Below are 18,562 nucleotides of genomic sequence, written 5' to 3'. Positions count from 1 at the left end.
TAGCCAATTAGCTTCTGATAGGCTAATTGTCTAATTGGAGTCAATTGGAGATGTACCTGTGGATGTAGTTTAAGGCCTACTTTCAAACTCCGTGTCTCTTTGCTTGACATCATGGGAAAATCTAAAGAAATCAGTCAAGACCTCCACAAGACTGGTTCATCCTAAGGAGCAATTTCCAAATGCCTGAAAGTCCAACGCTAAATTCCGCTGAAAAGGGGCATTTATCTGCGACATGCTCACCTGCATTATCATCATTTCACATTAAATATATAACATGGCACACATTCACCTTTAGCAAATACAGGTTTGTTTATTGATGAAAACAATTAAATGAATAGTGCAGAACCAATAGCGCAACCCAAATATCTTATTCTAAATAGAATTGACCAAGTAAAATTTACTTAACATATTAAAAAAGTCAGGACATTGTTGAAAATAATTAATAGGTAAATGTGCAGAAAAGTTGCTTGTATGTCACAACATGCAGTCATGCATTAGCCATTGATCTAATATGACCACTGTTTTGTAAATAACGTTAACCGATAACATTTTACAATGTTAGAAAAAAAATAGGTCTGTGATGTACCCTACAATAAACCTAATGTATTCTAAACATGATTTAACCTGTTAAAGCAGCCAGCACCTCATTGAAAATATCCTTCTTAATCAGGAGAAACAGTCATTTTCTAGGCTACTTACTCAAAAGCATAAATGTTTTGATGATCAAAATGAACACGTCAACATGGGCTCACCTGAGGCGGCTATCCTGCACTTGAGAAAGCTTGATTGGCGGGGCGCTTATTAGCACGCATAGATTTAAAGAATACTCAATTGTGAAAACATCCGATTTATAAGCCATTTGCTTCCCGCACCACCATCGAAGTGATTTCATAGCTTCTTAACTTTGCTGTGTTTGCTTGAGTAGCAAGAGGACATTTATCTGCACGCACTGCAAGTGAGAGAGGCAAGCATGCGCAGCCTGAGGTGAAATGCAACTTTGTTTCTGCTCCAGATATCCTATTTTTTTTCAATAATGTTTGTATTATTGATTAGATTTAAAATGCGTATCATTAATATGACACTAATTTAAGTGCAGCCTCTATAAACTTTAAAGCCAAATGTAAAGGTGTAAAAATGTTGAACAGTTTAATGAGGAAAAATATTAACCGACTAGTAATTCCAGTGTCAACTAGCAGCATCAGAACCATTTAGTTCACTAGTCACGCACATCTCTAAAGCAAACAGGTAGACAAGTATCTATATCCACAGTAAAATGAGTCCTATATCGACACAATCTGAAAAGCTGCTCAGCAAGTAGGAAGCCACTGCTCCAAAACAGCAAAAAAAAAAAAAAAAAAAACCTACATAGGGACAAAGATCTTACTTTTTGGAGAAATGTCCTCTGGTCTGATGAAACAAATATTTAACTGTTTGGCCATAATGACCATCATTATATTTGGAGGAAAAAGGCTGAGGGTGAGAACACCATCCCAACCATGAAGCATGGGGGTGACAGCATCATGTTGTGGGGGTGCTTTGCTGCAGGAGGTACTGGTGCACTTCTCAAAATAGATGGCATCATGAGGATGGAAAATTGTGTAGATATATTGAAGCGACATCTCAAGACATCAGTCAGGAAGTTAAAGCTCTTTGCAAATTGGTCTTTCACATGGACAATGACCCCAAGCATACCTCCAAAGTTGTGACAAAATGGCTTCTGGACAACAAAGTCAAGGTATTGGAGTGGCCATCACAAAGCCCTGATCTCAGTCCGATAGAAAATTTGTGGGCAGATCTGAAAAAGCATGTGCGAGTAAGGAGGCCTCAAACCTGACTCCGTTACACCAGTTCTGTCTGGAGGAATGGGCCAAAATTCCAGTAACTTATTGTCAGACGCTTGTGGAAGGCTACCCAAAACATTTGACCCAAGTTAGACAATTTAAAGGCAATGCTACCAAAGTGTATGTACACTTCTTACCCACTGGGAATGTGAAGTAGTAAATAAAAGCTGAAATAAATAATTCTATCTACTATTATTGTGACATTTCAAATTCTTAAAATAAAGTAAAAATCCTAACTGACCTAAGACAGTCAATGTTTTCTATGATTAAATGTCAGGAATTCTGAAAAAAAAAAAATTCTAAGGTGCGTTTAAATGTATTTGGCTGAGATGTACTTATGTAAACATCTGACTTCAAGTGTAAGTGTGTGTGTGTGTGTATATATATATCACACACTGGCGGCCAAAAGTTTGGAATAATGTACAGATTTTGCTCTTATGGAAAGAAATTGGCACTTTTAATGGCATTCAACTGGTCACAATGTGTCAGTCATATACAATATAGTTTGGACATTAATAATGTGAATAATTACTATTACAATCTGAAAAAATAACTTCAACTACTTCAAAGAGTTCTCATCAAAATAATCCTCCACGTGCAGCAATGACAGCATTGCAGAACCTTGGCATTCTAACTGTCAGTTTGTCCAGATGCTCAGGTGACATTTCACTTCCTGTAGCACTTGCCATAGATGTGGTTGTCTTGTTGGGCACTTCTCACTCACCTTACAGTCTAGCTGTTCCCACAAAAGCTCAATGGGGTTAAGATCCATTACACTCTTTGCCATTTATCTGTTGTCCAATGTCTGTGTTAGGCCTGCACCACTGAGTCTTCTCTTTACTGTTGTACATGAAACTGGTGTTGGGTGGGTAGAATTCAATGAAGCTGTCAGCTGAGGACATGTGAGGCGTCTATTTCTCAAACTAGAGACTCGGATGTACTTATCCTCTTGTTTAGTTGTACATCTGGCCTTCCACATCTCTTTCTGTCCCTGTTAGAGACAGTTGTCCTTTGTCGTTGTCATGTTTTTATTATTATTATTGTTTATTTTTCAAATTAATAAAGGTAAATAAAAATAAGCCAGAATGGCATGGGCTGTAGAGCTTGAGAGATCAAAATATTTAATTTTCTTTCATGAGTGATCTTGAGGAATTCAGTGAGAACTATAATTTGTGGGTACAAGCATTTGATGTGTTTAAAATTAAACATTTTATTAATTAATTAAAAAAACTTCCAAAACACTCTCCCATTCACAGTGATTCAGATGCTGCTGAAGACACCGTAGAGGTCAAAGATAATGTTATTGCGCTGACTGAGATGATATCACTGGAGGAAGTCATAAAAGATGCTGCAGAAACTGAACCTCAACAAACAGAAGAGAATAAGGAAAAGCAGGAAGAGAAAATTCTTGTTGCCCAGGAAAATGAAGGAAAGGAAGACACAGAAAGCTCTGAGACCCAAAAAGGAGAGGTCCTTTTCAGCAGTCATAAAGTAGAGGTGGAGCTGATACCTATAAGGGAGACAGACAGGAGTGTGGAAGAAGATCCGAAGGTGGATGATGAGTATGTTTCACTCTTTCATTCAGTTGTTCCAGTAATATTGTTGGTTTGGAAGGCATGGAAGTGGACTAATTGCCAACCGTATAACAGATATTTACACAAGATGCTTTAGAAGCTATTGTTAATTGGGCAAATTAAAAAGACAATTGGTGTAAATGCAGACAGTGACAGATTTAATCAATAAAGTACGAGAGCCTGTGCTAATTTGGTAATATAGTCATTGCTAAAGGCCTTTGCTAGGCATGCGACTCTTTCAGTTGTGGCTGAATTCACAATGTAGAACATATAAATTAATTTAATATATAAATGAAATTCTTTTCTGCATAAAATGTTAAGGAGTCAGACTTTCATAGACCTTATTCACGCTAGTGCCATCTTTGTTTTTTAATGGGAATGAAAATGAGGCTGTGAGGGATAGATTTATCATCTATTCAATGGGCTGTACTGCAATTTAAAGTGTTTTTGGATCTTTCCGTGGACAAATCATTGATAAAATATCTGTCCAAGGACAGTCAGTATACAAAGAACTCCAGACAACAGGAGTTGTGGAAAATCAGATGTAATCTTGTAGCTTTATACGGCTTCATACTATTCGTGCCACTGAGTCTATCCCTTACTGCCTTGTTTTCATTCCCATTAAAAATCAAAGATGGCGCTAGAGAGAATAATATCTATTGCAATGTTATTTAAAGTAAAGTCATACTATTTTAAAATGCCATACTTCTGCTTGAAAATATAGTCTCTGATATGTAAGCCAAGGTAAATAGTTGGCCTCTGTGGATGCTGAGTAGTGATAAACAACCCAGATAGCATAAGTAGGTTATATATCAAAGATATCTGTTTTAAGAGCATTTCACCTGGAAAGCATCACATTCTAATTGACATCTGATAAACATCTTAAAGTTTATTTACATACATTCTAAATCATAAATGTCTTAAAGATATCTGCTGAATGTCCATTAGACATCCAAGAGGAAACATCTTATTGATGTTTTGCAGATACGCAAAAACTCTAATGCTTTCCAGATGAAAACCCACACATCAAATAGACTTTTGAGTAATGTACATGTGCTGTCTTCATCAGTAGATAGAGATGATCAGGTGTTTCGTGCCATAGCTGTGACTATACTGTATAGTGTAGTTACAGCTTAGAGTACTGCTGGAACACCAATCAGCTTCCAGAACCAGAAAAATCAATTTTATAATAGTCAACATGGGACTTCCTTATATGTGAACAACTGATCTAAAAAGAAACTGAAGGACTTGCCCTACATCATGAGTCATTATCATCTGGAAATGATCCAGTATGTACAGATACTTTTATGTAATAATTTGCCAACTAGACTTTGCATGACTGCTGGTCATAATGAACATTGTACAACATTCTCCTTTATTTCACAGGAGTGCAGACCTGTATCTGGGAGCTGAGGAGATTGAAATGAGGGCCAGTGAAGACAAGCCATCAAAGCCGTTACTGGAGCTCACAAGTATTATTACATACATTTGTTCACTGTTTGTCTCTGCCATACAATTCCTTTGTACATTGTTCCAATGTACGCTTGCATTCATCAGCCACTGACACCAGAGCCGTACAATTAAAGACCCTATGAAATCTCTTGACAGGCATAGTTTTCTTTCCTATGTGATGTATATCCTATTGAAACGGAAGGTTTGTGGGGCCATTTTTTGTGGGGTTATTTAGATTATGCCACAGCCTTGAATCAGGCACTTTGTATTGGGGGAGGGACATTCTCATTCTAGGGAGCATTTGACAAAAATCTGATTATTGCAAGATGAATCATCACTTTTATTTTTTTCCTTTTTTTGTTTTTGAGAATATCTAATTTCCCAAAAAAATATACAATCTTGAGTAGAATTTGTAGAAACAATAATTAATTTCTGAATGATCTATGTGCTTAGTGCATATATCATCATTTATCTCAGCTATAATTTGATCAGTATTTTGTTTTTTACAGAGTTGGTGAACGAGAATTTTCCCAGTTTTTTCACCAAATTCATACATCCTACTCTGTGTTTTATTAATAAGTTTTTCGGTGTGTTTGGTTGATAGGAGGTTGAACTCGGTTTGAAGAACTAGTCATCCTTTAAATAAATCATTAGATGGGGCAGTGGCAATTGTTGTATCTAGCCATAAAATATCTTTCATTAATTGTTTGAGCCTTGCATTGTGACACCTTGAGTCTTGCAATATACAATATAATTTGTCCCCCAAGGCATGCCTTCATTGATTCACACACTATTGAGGGGAACATATCTCGGGTCTGGTTATGTTAGAGAAAGGAAGTAATTTCAGTTTAAATAAAATTAACAAAATGTTTGTCGAGGAGTAATAGCGAATTAAGACGCTAAGGACAGTAATTGGCGTGAGTGGTTGGTATACATAGAGTCATCAATAATGGGCCGTGGTCTTAAATAACTAATGCCTGGTACTCGCACTTGCTCATCAGTGGAAGAAGCTTCTTATCTCAAAAAAGTAATATATGCGCGAGTATGAACAGGAGAGAAAAAACAATAACTTCTAGATGTAGGATTCTGGAAAAGCTACACGTCTGATATCCCATTTGTATTAAGAAATACCTGGATTGCAAGAGCTGATTTTAGGTAACGGTTTTAGGTGAGCAATGGTCTAAGATCTGTGATGCACAGTTCATATCCCCACTAAGAATAAGACGGTGTTCATATCTGGGAGCTGGGCAATAAGTTTGTGAAAAATTAACTTTTTTTTCCATTGTGGCGCATAAACATTAGCCAGGATTATTGTTGAGTGTAAAGCAGTTCAATGGAAAGGAGGCGGCAAGAACCGGCTTGTCAATATAAATAATATTTTAATTATAAACTTAAACAAAAGACAACAACACACACATGACGGACATGTCCGTAAACAATCTCACTCTCCCACACCATCCTCTGTAGTCGGCCTTTATCCCTCTCGGAGGCTTGATTAGCCTGATAAGGGACCGGGTGTGTAGAATCACGACCCGGCCCCGCCCTCCGCCCTGCCACAGTGTGTTATATAGCCTACCTATTACAATTATGTAATGCCCTGATGAGTCCGTTTCTACCTTTGACATAACGAATGGGATATTCTTATTTATAAGGATTGCTGCCCCTCTGGACTTGGTGTGAAAATTAGAATGGTATACTTGGCCTACCCATCCTCCCCTAATTCGGAAATGATCAAAAGTTCACAGATGTGTTTCCTGAAGAAATGCTATCCCTACATTAAGTGTTTTCAGATGTGAAAGAACCTTCTTACGTTTAATAGGATGATTTAGTGACTTAACATTCCAGCTTACAAAGGTTACATCGCAGCTGGATGAACCTCTTGAAGAGCTTGTTAACCATGGTCTTGATTTAAGAGGAAAAATAACTTAAGGCGTGTTGAGATTTAACAGTTTTGAGTTTGCTATAGCACTGACAAGACCCCTTAGTGAAAACAATAAAAAAAGAAAGAAAGAAAAAAATCACGTAAACCCGGTACAGTAAGTTCCCAACCCTCATTACCTATTAGGACAAGGTGACTCCCGAACCCCTCGCAACAGTGTATACACATTTAAGTGCTTGTAGGAGGATACATTAGCCCTCATAGACAATGCCCCACTGTATATGGAACATAACATTGTGTAAGGCACATTGACCAGATAATTGGTATATCTAAAAAATGTAAACCCAAAGGCATATAGTCTTGCATACAAAAACTAAACGTCCCATCAAGGGGAGAGAGGGAAGAAAAAACAAAACACATCTTGTAATAACTCAATCAGACAAAACACCCCCAGATCAGTAGTAATTTACTGAGTACTTACTGAGGAGATAAATGTCAAGAATAAACTGGCAATCTACCATTTCCTTAATGTTAATGTGAGTAAATTTAAATGAAAGGGAAGGGAGAATATCTTCCTTCCTCTAACACGGTTAACTGCCTTATAAGCAGCGGTCTTAATGTTAGTACTATCCTGATGCAAAGGTCAAATAAGAAGAATGACAGAGGGGTGAAATACTCAATTTCATCATTATTATCACTTTTAGCATAAAGATGTCCTAAACCTAATATAAAAATACATGTAAATAAAAATAAAGTGCAGCCAAATAGCCTAATAAATGCTCTCTATTCATGCTATATTCATAGCAGAGGACAGCATTAACATGGTTACAGAGTAAGATTAAGTCACCCTTACTTAGGTCATGGTCAGTCTATTTACGATTTCCTGAAGAATTTGTTTTTTTTCATAAACCATGACATCGTCTTGGCTTTGAAACCGTCTCTCAGTCCCATTGTATGTGATACAGAATTGTGCTGGATAGGAGAGGCCATAACGGATGCCGTCTCGGCCCCAGAGTAGTCGCTTAACGTCACTGAATGCAGACCTGGCTTGTGCCACACTCTGGTGTAATCCGGGAATATTGAAATGGAGGTTCCTTTAAACTGAAGAGGGCCAAACTCCCTGGCATGGCGAAGGACCTCTACACTGTCTTGATAATAGTGTACTTGCGCAACAATGACACATGGTTTACCATCTGGTTTCCTTGCTTGGAGACCCCTGTGTGATCTATCAATCTTGATGTCTTTGTCCATCTTCAAAACTTCTTTCAGTGGTTTGGAAACTACTGTTGGATTACTTGAGCCAGGGGTCTCTGGTACGTTCAATATCTGGATGTTAGAGCGCCTCATCCTTCCCTCCATGTCAAGGATTTTTTCCCATAGGCTTATTATCTTGGTCTTGAGTTGTCCTACCTTAGTTTGCAGCAAAGTCACATCATCTGAGCATGTTGATAATCCGTGTTCCCTATTGGATATGGTTGTTTTCATCATGTCTGTTTTAACTCTATGCAGTTCAGATTTATCCACCTCGAATTCCTCAGCTCACACAGTCTTAAGCTCTGACCAAAGCAGGGCAACGATATCCTCTTTCAGCGAAGCAAGTATTTTGACTTTCAATTCTGCTGCCTCCATTTGTTTGTCTGGTTTGGGGAAGGGGGTGTCACCATCACTCCTAGTAGGTGAAGCATTCGAGCTCTCGGCTGTAGGCCCAGTAGTAGCAGTTCCTCCCGTGAATTTATACTTTCACAAATTATTCGCCATTGGTGCACAAATATCAAAACTAAATTTGAAAAAACAAAAAACAAACTTAAAACAATAATTTGTAAACGTTTGTGGCTATAGGGTGCCTAAAGAATTAATTTAAACAGAATTTCAGCAGAGCATGTCGAAACCACAACCTACTCCAACCTGCTCTCTAGCGCCCCCCACAGAATAGCTAAATTTTTAATACGCACTTCTGCTAAAAGTTGATTTTGATATGTTTTACGTGTACACTACCATTTCAAGCATGTAAACAATAACAAAGGAATTTGAACGCAACTATTACAGTGTTTTTCAAGTCACACATCCTGTGTTTAAGTAAAAAAGATAATACCAAAATTCTGCTGTGGTCATTTTTCAGGGGAGGGGTGGTATTGTGAAGTGACCTATTCTAAGAACTTGTTTACTCAGATAATAAGGAACTATACGTTCCACCTTACTTAAGCACATCCAATATAAACCTGACACAACTGTAAGGGGGTTGGAAGACACCAAATCTTCAAAGGGGTTCAAAGCTAATAGGCATGGACTGAAAGTCACAAATTTCTATTTTATTTAATGGGTCTTTAAACGATCTTTCAGAAATGTTTTGGAGATAATCAAATCGCTCTCTTTAATTGGGAAAAAGTAATAACAATTGCACAATTGTTTAACTCCCAGTCATTCTCAAAGGTGTAATTGTGACTTACTAATTAACTCTGGGCATCAGCTGAATGATTTTTGAAAAGACACTTTTTTTTCTGCTTCTGTATCAGTGTCAGCTTTTTCTTCTCGTCTAGTTCCTGGTGTCGAGACCAGATGTAGCTTAGCACAAGCTGTGGATATACTGGCCTACAGTGAGCGAGAATGGAAGGGCAATACAGCCAAAAGTGCTCTGGTCAGAAAGGTGAGAGGAAATCTAATTGTATGGTTTTGATTATAACAAATGAAGCATTGCAGGCAATGCATGTTTGAAAAGAAAACTTTCTTTACAATAAATGCTGTATGTATGGTTTGATCTGTTGCAATGACATTCATACATTTTTAAAGTCGGCATGAAATGAAATTCACCCTGTCTATTTTCTAAATGCATGTTATTGATCTTATTGTGAACGATTCATCCATGTATGTTTTATTTCATTTTTTTTTACCTCGTAATCTTTAATCAAAATGTATTAAAAAAATCTTCTGTTGAAACGACAGACTTCTCTCTCGTGATGCATGCAGGACTTCTCCAATCATTTAGTCTGCTTAAACCCTGCCCCTTTCTTAAAAATACTACAAGTCAAGTCAAGTGGTTTTTATTGTCGTTCAACCATATACAGTTAGTACAGTACACAGCGAAATGAGACAACGTTCCTCCAGGACTATGGTGCTACATAAAACAACATAGGACAAACACAGAACCACATGAGACTACACAGACTAAATAACCTTTCTACATAAAGTGCATGTGCAAAAAGTACGGAACAGTACAATAAATTACTAAATGGAACAGGACAATAGGCACAGTGAGAGACGCCGACCAGTACACATTTGTAATCGATTAGTGCAAAAAACACTCCGCCTGGTACGCGCCTGGGATGTTTGCGTAAACAAGATTAAGCGTGTTCGCCCCTCTCGTTGCAAATTCCACATACTGATGGAATTTAGTGAGCACTGTCTTGAGATTCGCATAGTTGAAATCTTCGGCGACAGTAAACAGTCCGTCAGGGTAAGTGTTCTGCAGTTCGCTAATAGCCCCATACAGTTCACAGAGCGCTTCCTTAACATTAGCGCTGGGGGGAATGTAAACTCTGGGTATTATGACTGGTGAATTCCTGTTGTAAATAAAAAGGTCTGCATCTAACAGTCACAAGCTCTAACAGCAATGAACAGTAGCTGGAGACTAGCATAGAGTTCTTGCACCATTGATGTAAACACACAAGCCACCACCATGAGCCTTACCACACATTGCTGCATTTCTGTCGGCACGAAACGAGGCGAGCCCGTCTAGCTGAATGCCGGCATCCGGAACTCTGTCGCAGAGCTACGTCTCCTTTGAAATCAAAGACGCAGCAGTCTCTAAACTCACACTGCATAGTCTGCTGGAGTCGGATGTAGTCCAGTTTATTGTCCAAGGAGCGAACATTTGAGTGCAGGATAGACGGGAGAGCCGGCCGGCTAGGGTTTGTTTTTAACCCTAGCATGGACCCCTGCCCTCTTGCTGTGCTTCTGCTTCCTCGCACACCGCTTACGATGTCCTTTCCCCGGTTCCCCGGACGCCGAGGCCTGGTCTCCGCAGCATGGTTGTTGCACAAATCTTATATTTTAGTAGTGTGTGGCGATGGTAAACACGAACACTGGTTGCTCTGATGTCCATTTGCCGTAAAAGTCGGGTTAACTAACAAAAATAGCACCATTTTGGATCCGGAGCGGCCACTGCGTGCTACAGCGCCACCATCTTGGAACCTTGCATAGAGTTGAACGAAGTGTCAACCGCATGTTGGTGAAGATGGCAAGATTTTTTCCGGCTGTTTTCCTTCCAAACTATCATTCCTTAACCCAAACTTCTTTGGTTACGGGTCAGCTATCTTGAATTTACATTTCGAATGAGGAGGAATATTGGCGAATTCGCAGTTGTGTTCGAGACATTTCATGCCTGAATTGCTGAGGTGATCACTAATGAATACAATGCTTTGGATGCCTCTGGAGTTTATTTATATTTTTGTCACAATACAGCAGTAAAGTTGCTGGCAACTTCCGTTTCATTCTGACTTCAAGTGTGGCTTAAGTGTCCTAATACTTTGTGGGGCCACTTTACTGAAAGATGAACAGTCTGTGCTTGTTTCCCTAATGTGTCTGCTTCAGGGCTACAATGAGATGTCTCGTAGCTTCAGCTCTCTGAGGCAAGTAAGAGGAGATAACTACTGTGCCCTACGAGCAACACTGTACCAGGTGCTGGTGACCAGCACAAAAATGCCCACCTGGCTGCAGGATGAAGGCTTTCTATTGGTGAGGATATCTCTGTACTCTTATAGACCTTTGTCAGGGTAGACACCATATGTAATCTGACGCTTACTAAAATTAGCCCGTAAGGGATAGCAGGGAAACACATACTTGTGTTTACCTTTTATATTGATTGTTCAGCAGATAAAACATTGAAAATATGTCTTCCCAAAAAAGTCCAATGGACATAAACTTATCAGTTGTAAAAATTAGATGGAATCCACTGGACTATCACTTAGACTTTGAAGCCATTTTTCTCAGTTTCAGTGTTGGCTTAGTTCCTGCGTTTTGGCATGGCAGGGCAGTGTTCTTCTATCTCTCACCCTTTTTTTTTCATTTGCTTCAAATTATTTATTGTGCACCTTGACTAAGGTCTTTTAACTATTGCTTATTGGTCATTTTCATAGTTGCCAGAGATGATTGAGGCTCGTGAGCATCTGATTGGTGAATGGGTGTTTCCCCTAGAATGCAACCGGGGAAGTGAAAAGCAGGATTCTGTAGAAAGGATGAAAAATTATCTGGAGCTCCTTAAGAAGAAGGTGAATTTCGCTTTTCCATTCTTTATTAAAAATGTCATATTGAAGAACAACCATTTAGTGTTTGTCTACTAGATAATATAAATATAAAAGTACACAATATAATTATCTAATATAACCTATATTTCATAGAAGACATTATCACTCGTCTCTCTGTAATACTTGATTCTGATTGGTTAATCACAGCATTCTATATTACCATACTTTTGTATGATAATCTCTAAAATGTATTATTTGACTTCTAATTGATGGTTGTCCCAGTCCACTTTTTTCTACATTTTTGTGCTAGTTTCCTGTCTCTTGTATCACTTGGCTTTCTCACAATCAAAATCAATATTTCATGTCTGTTCATTTAAAAAAGCAAAGGTGTACTTATTGCATTAATTAAAATTCAATTTCCAAAGCACTTTATATGTTTAATGTGAGAGAATTAGATGATCACAGTAATTTCTTAAATGAATCATTTTCTTTTACTGCATCTGTATGTGTGTGTACATTCAGTGGCAGGCAGCAGCAGCAGCTGAGATACCAGAAGAGAAGCAGAGTGTTTGTGAGCACGTGTTTCAGGGTGGTGAGGAAGAGTATGGTCTTTTAGAAGCACTCAAGTTTCTGATGCTGGCCAAAGCCATTGAGCTTCATCACAATATGGTGTCAGATCAAGAAGTGCCTGTGTTCTGCTGGCTCCTTTTTGCCCGTGACACATCCGAAAACCCCCAAACCCTCCTGACCAATCACCTGAGCCAGATTGGCTTCACCGGAGGAGTAGAACAGGTGAGTAATAAGACTCTGACAAGTTCCATTGGCTTTAATTTAAGTACAGAATGGACAAACATGAAGCGTATAAACAACTATTTAAAGGAATATTTTGGGTTACGCTTAATCAGCAGATGCATTTGTTGCATAATGTTGATTTCCACACAAATGTATTGTAACTTTTCCCACCTTTTCTTAGAAAAAGCTAATTTCTGTCTTTAAGCCCTCCAAAAATTGGCTACATTCACTTCCATTGTTTGTTATTCCTTTAATACCGTATAAAATATTTGATCTTTTACCTGTAACAATACAAAATTACCAATTGTAATGAAATCAAGCCACATAAAATGAGTAGTTTGACATAATTGAACCGAATTAATGCACCAAGTCACACAGTTCATACAAGAATTTTAATCATTTAGTTTCATGGCAACCACAAAAAGCACACAGTAATGCTAATTAATAATTTTAACTTTTATTGTGTTTATAATTTAAAAATAGTGTCTTTTTATCATATTGCTGTTGTCAGCGTTGTATACAAGCCAAGACTGTGCTTTACAGAGATTTTATTACAGAAAATGGGCACTCCTTTTTGGATATTAACTACTGTTAACAACACCTCAAGTATGATGAAATCATTGACAAACACCCTCTCATGGCTTATTGCTTTAATATATCACACCAAAATACAAAAAGTTAAATGTATGTTTTCTTTGTGCATTGTAGGTAGAGATGTTTCTATTGGGCTATGCCTTACAGCACACCATTCAAGTCTTCCGTCTGTACATGACAGACACAGAGGAGTTTGTCACACATTACCCAGATGACCACAAGCAGGAGTGGCCTTGCGTGTGCATTGTGACAGAGGACGATCGCCATTACAACGTTCCGGTCAGGAGGACCGTTCAACACCAGCAAAGAGCCGATATCATGATGCCCTGATAACACAGACCTCAGAGAACAAATCTGACCAACAAAAGTGACATGATGTTTTGTTGTTCGATGGTCTGTTGGTCATTCAATGAATGAAAATGCTTAGTGATGGGAATGTAAATCATCTGCTGATATAATTTTGCAAGCAGAAGTGCTCAGGTTTTTTTCCCCCAAATTAATCACAGCGCTAACACACTGCCTGTCAGAAAATGTTGTGATGAGTAACATAGGTGCAGACAGGAAACAAAGTATTTTGCACTGTTGAATACAAGTTGAAAGTTGATAATTTTCTTTGTTGATGTGAAAGAATACTAAGTTTACAACAATAAGTTTAGAAAATATTGATTGAAATGAATGTTAGTTCATTCTGAGTGTAGAGAGGGAATTCACATTGTCTGCTGAAGTCCATTTGATGCAGATTCAATCAAATTAATATGGTTTCAAAATATAAAACATGCCTGAAAAATGCCATTGGCAGTGGTTGTGGCTTTTTTAGCCAACGTTGAGACTGTCAGATATCTTGGGTAATTTTTAAACATTGCTACATTTGAATGGCAAATGTTTATTTAAATGGTCTTCATTTTATATTGCTTTTGTAACCTTAGCGGTTTTCAAAGCACTTTACTCTGTGACTCATTCACCTATTCACACACACACTCACACACCAGTGATGGCAGTGATGCCATGCAAGGTGTTAACCTGCTATTGGGAGCAACTTGGGTTTCAGTGTCTTGCCCAAGGACACTCCGGCTTGTGGAGTCATGTGGTCCAGGAATTGAACCGCTAACCCTGCGATTAGTGGCCGACCCACTCTACCACCTGAGACACAGCCGCCCCATTTTTATTTTTTGTATTACATTTTTTGGGAAACAAACGAGCATGTTGATATGCACAATGTGATCATCGTATTTTCCATTATCAGATAAGGTCATAAATAATTAAAGAAAAAAAAAACAACACTGGTACATTACCACGATTTCGCATTGCATGTAAACACATTTTCTGGCATTCTTACCATTTTATTTACATTTATGCATTTGGCAGACGCTTTTATCCAAAGCGACTTACAGAGCCCTTATTACAGGGACAATCCCCCTGGAGCAACCTGGAGTTAAGTGCCTTGCTCAAGAACACCAGCGACATTCTGATTACCAGATTACCAGTTATGTGCTTAGACCACTACACCACCACCACTCCATTTAATTTGCGCAAGGGCTGTGTGCATGCCTGTTTTTGTGTTGACATCAAAAGTGGAGATTAACCTGATGATTTCAAATCCCATGTAAACAAACTTTTTCTTGCATTGTCAGATTTTTTTGAACGAGCTGATTTTTGGTAGTTGTCAGCATATTTGTGTGCATGTAAACATGCTCATTTTGATAGAATCTTATTGCCATGACAGTTTTCCTCTGTAGTAGTTGTACTGCTTTTTAAAAAGTATAATTTGAAATGTAATATTGAAGTCTTAAAATTAAAGCACTATTAGCAAGAGTAGTTAGATGTTTAAAGTAAGAATAACTTATTCTAAAGTGTTGGCATTCATTCACATGAGTTATTTTACATTTATGTTATGTTGCTACGGAGCAGGAAGAGGACGGGGCAGGAATATATTTTCTGACATAGTTTTGTGTGTCCTCGCAATAAGTTTTGCATTCTATTGCAATAGTTTGCATTCCCTTGCAATAGTTTTGCGTTCCCTCGCAGTTTTTTTTGCATTCCCTTCCATAGGATCTCGAGCTGTGTAATCGCATTGGGACATACCCTGAAGCCCTTATACAATCATGCCAATTTATTGGAGGAGCTGTGTCACAGGCTCCATAAAGTCGCTCTGACATGTTTTGAGGCCTAGCTTAGTGGACATTTTCTGGCGAACAAAGCAGGCGAAAGAGTTACCATGCATGTCGTGAGCCGTCGCCATTCAAAAATACTGTATAAGAGAATTAGTCGTTGGAAGGTAAGGAACAAATTGGCCTATTTGTCCGTTATTGTCTTTTTCTGCGAGAATGGACATGAATAAGGCAATTGAGGAGAGGCCTCTGCCATTCTCTCTCTCCCCTTCCCCATTCGAAGCGAACTGCTCGCAGCGGAAGGGATCATTCATGGGCCGGTGAGCCCGGCTGCTGAACGAGGGGGCTGGAATAAGAGCATATTCCCCAACGGAGTGATGGTGAACCAATGCGCTGTGTTTCATCTGTGCCATTATTCTTTTGGATTCTATCAGGAGATCAAGGTATTTTAACTTGTTTCTTTTATATTTCACCTGTTTGTGGACCACGTGGGTGTTCTGGTGAGACAAGAGATGCACACTGCTATCTCTGCTCAATTTTTCAGTGGCTGCATGGATGTTGCTCTTTTCAGTCGGCTGTTGGATCTACACACAATGGTTTTGCAGTCCAACCAAGCGCATTATGTTAAGGAATACTTTGAGCTTATATCAGCTCCATTTGAATTTCCCTCATGTTTTCCCCCAGCCACTCGTGCTGGGTAAAGAGGTGGTCAAGGCGATGCTTTTATTTGCCAGTGTGTTTTGCGCTATCCTGTCACTAGACTTTATTCCCCCATTATATGCTGGAATCAGTTTAGTGTCCAACCCTATTTTCAGTACACCAATTTAGCTCAGTTTCCCCTGTAAATTATGCCGGAGAAAAGAACATTGAATATTTTCAGCTTGAGTTTAGCCTCTGTCTTCTTGACCAAGGGTCTACATGCGATCCTGACGGGCTTGCTGTGTAACAAAGGATGAGCCCACATTCAGTGAATTAAATTGGACCATATAAATAGTTTCTCACCTGTTTGCCCTTTCGTCAGTATCAGAATGAGTTCACCGTTATATATGCCTCGAACGTCCCACAACCAGAAAATGGTTCAGATTTCCCCAACAACTTGCTGGGGAGCGAACATAAAAGTAAAAATCAGCCTCTGGCTCTATGACCAAAGTTTTCGAGACATGCTAACAGAATTCGATGTTCATCGGGCACAAATGTACACAAAACACAGTGAGCATGAGCACCATACGTTGTCCCCCCATAAAGCATGCTGTGTTGTTTCGAACCAGTTTTATCAAGTAAACATTCCCTCCAATTTTCATATGCTTTTACCCGTTAAAATACCAGGAAAAGGTTTATTCTGTCAGCATACTTACTGTAGATACATTTCAGGGTGCTCATCATTTATGCCTAAATACAATGAAGGCAAAAACATTATCAAATTCCCTTCATCCAGCCACAGTATTGGAGAAGCGAAGGCTTCCCTCCGCTGTGCCGCTGGTTCTGGGGCAGTTGCCAAAAGTAAGCCAAGCACACCATCAAGTGCTTAAAGGTCGTGCTGCAGGCAAGAGCCATGCATTAATCCCTTTGTCTGCCTGTCTGTTGGCTTGGCAGAAGCTGTAGGAGAGTGGACATTGCATACTCATGTTATAGAACAAATCTGGAGAAGATTCAGCAGAGCGGAAGCATACCGGTTTGCTTCGAGCGAGAAGTCACACTGTCCCCTCTGGTTTTCCCTTTCGCCCCTGGCACTGCTGGGCATCGATGCGTTGGCGCATCAGTGGCCAACAACACATCTTTACGCATTTCCACCAATCAGTCTGCTGCACGCAGTTCTCCAGATAGATCAGGAGGATCGGGTTTGGCTTCTGTTAGTGGTGCCGTTTTGGCCATCTCTAGTATGGTTTTCGACTCTGATCTCTCTCCTGGAGAAAGTGCCTTAGGAGATTCCAGTCAGAACAGACATGTTGTCTCTGGTTCGGGGTAGCATTTGGGACCCCCAGCCAGATTTGTGGAAGTTATGGATATGGCCCTTCAATGGGACGCTCTTTTGAATGATGGGTTATCCCCTGGCGCACTTTTGAATGATGAGTTATCCCCTGCTGTGGATAATACCATTCTGAGCTATAGCTACATCATCAAGTAAGCTTTATTCGTTCAAGTGGCGTATTTTTGCTTCTTAGTGTACAGCACGAGGAGAAAATACAGTTCACTGCTCTGTTGGCACAGTGCTGGATTTTTTGCAAGAGCGTTTTGGGGCCGGGGTTGCCCCAACAGCACTTAAAGTCTATGTTGCCGCTATAGCGGCTGAGCATGCGCTTATCAGTAGAGTCTCTGTCGGTAGACTTTATTCCCCCATTATATGCTGGAATCAGTTTAGTGTCCAACCCTTTTTTCAGTACACCACTTTAGCTCAGTTTCCCCTGTAAATTATGCCGGCGAAACGAGCGTTGAATATTTTCAGCTTGAGTTTAGCCTCTGTATTCTTGACCAAGGGTCTCGGGGCATGCGTAATATAACTCAATATATGATAAAAAAAATAGGTCTACATGCGATCCTGACGGGCTTGCTGTGTAACCAAGGATGAGCACGGGGTACCGTTTTATGCACGGGGTACTAAACTAAACTTTTAATTCCCTCTGTTTTATTCAGACGCTTTAACTTGCTTGTGCGCTGATGCTTGCCACACGGTTGGCAGCTAATGTTCGCATGGCGTGAACGTATATTGTTCCCAATGTGATTGCGCAGCTCGAGTACCTTCGAAAGGGAACTTCTCGGTTATGTGAAGTTTTATATTCTCTTTTAAAATATTTCCATTTACAGTCCTATTCACAGCTCATAAGAAAAAAAAAATAAGAGGAAAATGGCTATATAACATTTATAAATTTAACTTCAAAAGTTTTTTGAAATTTATTATTTTAATCAAACTTAATCAAAATTGTTAAATTTTTTCCTATCAACCCATTCTTTCATACTTTTTATCTGAATTGTTATACAATTTTTTTTTTTGCTTCAATACCTTTTGTATTTGCAGTAAAAACATAACCACAAAATTATAATTTTTATTACCATTGTTTTAATTTTTCTGTATTATTTCTGATTT

General features: G+C 39.0%; 1 protein-coding gene across 2 annotated transcripts in view; it reads left to right on the top strand.

Moving 5' to 3' along the window:
• Window positions 1-18,321, top strand: part of LOC127634761 (uncharacterized) — a 34,253-nt gene extending 15,932 nt beyond the window's left edge. For both annotated transcript variants that reach the window (XM_052114436.1, XM_052114435.1), the window contains exons 5-11: window positions 3,098-3,403; window positions 4,802-4,887; window positions 9,284-9,390; window positions 11,334-11,477; window positions 11,879-12,010; window positions 12,509-12,778; window positions 13,487-18,321. In XM_052114436.1, the coding sequence (XP_051970396.1) occupies window positions 3,098-3,403; window positions 4,802-4,887; window positions 9,284-9,390; window positions 11,334-11,477; window positions 11,879-12,010; window positions 12,509-12,778; window positions 13,487-13,702 (1,261 nt within the window). In that variant the 3' untranslated portion in view covers window positions 13,703-18,321. The remainder of the gene's footprint in view (window positions 1-3,097; window positions 3,404-4,801; window positions 4,888-9,283; window positions 9,391-11,333; window positions 11,478-11,878; window positions 12,011-12,508; window positions 12,779-13,486) is intronic.
• The last annotated feature ends 241 nt before the right edge of the window (window positions 18,322-18,562 follow it).

The sequence above is a fragment of the Xyrauchen texanus genome, chromosome 42 (genome assembly GCF_025860055.1).
Source record: "Xyrauchen texanus isolate HMW12.3.18 chromosome 42, RBS_HiC_50CHRs, whole genome shotgun sequence".
NCBI classification, from domain to species: domain Eukaryota; kingdom Metazoa; phylum Chordata; class Actinopteri; order Cypriniformes; family Catostomidae; genus Xyrauchen; species Xyrauchen texanus.
This window is presented reverse-complemented; position numbering and strand designations above follow the sequence as displayed.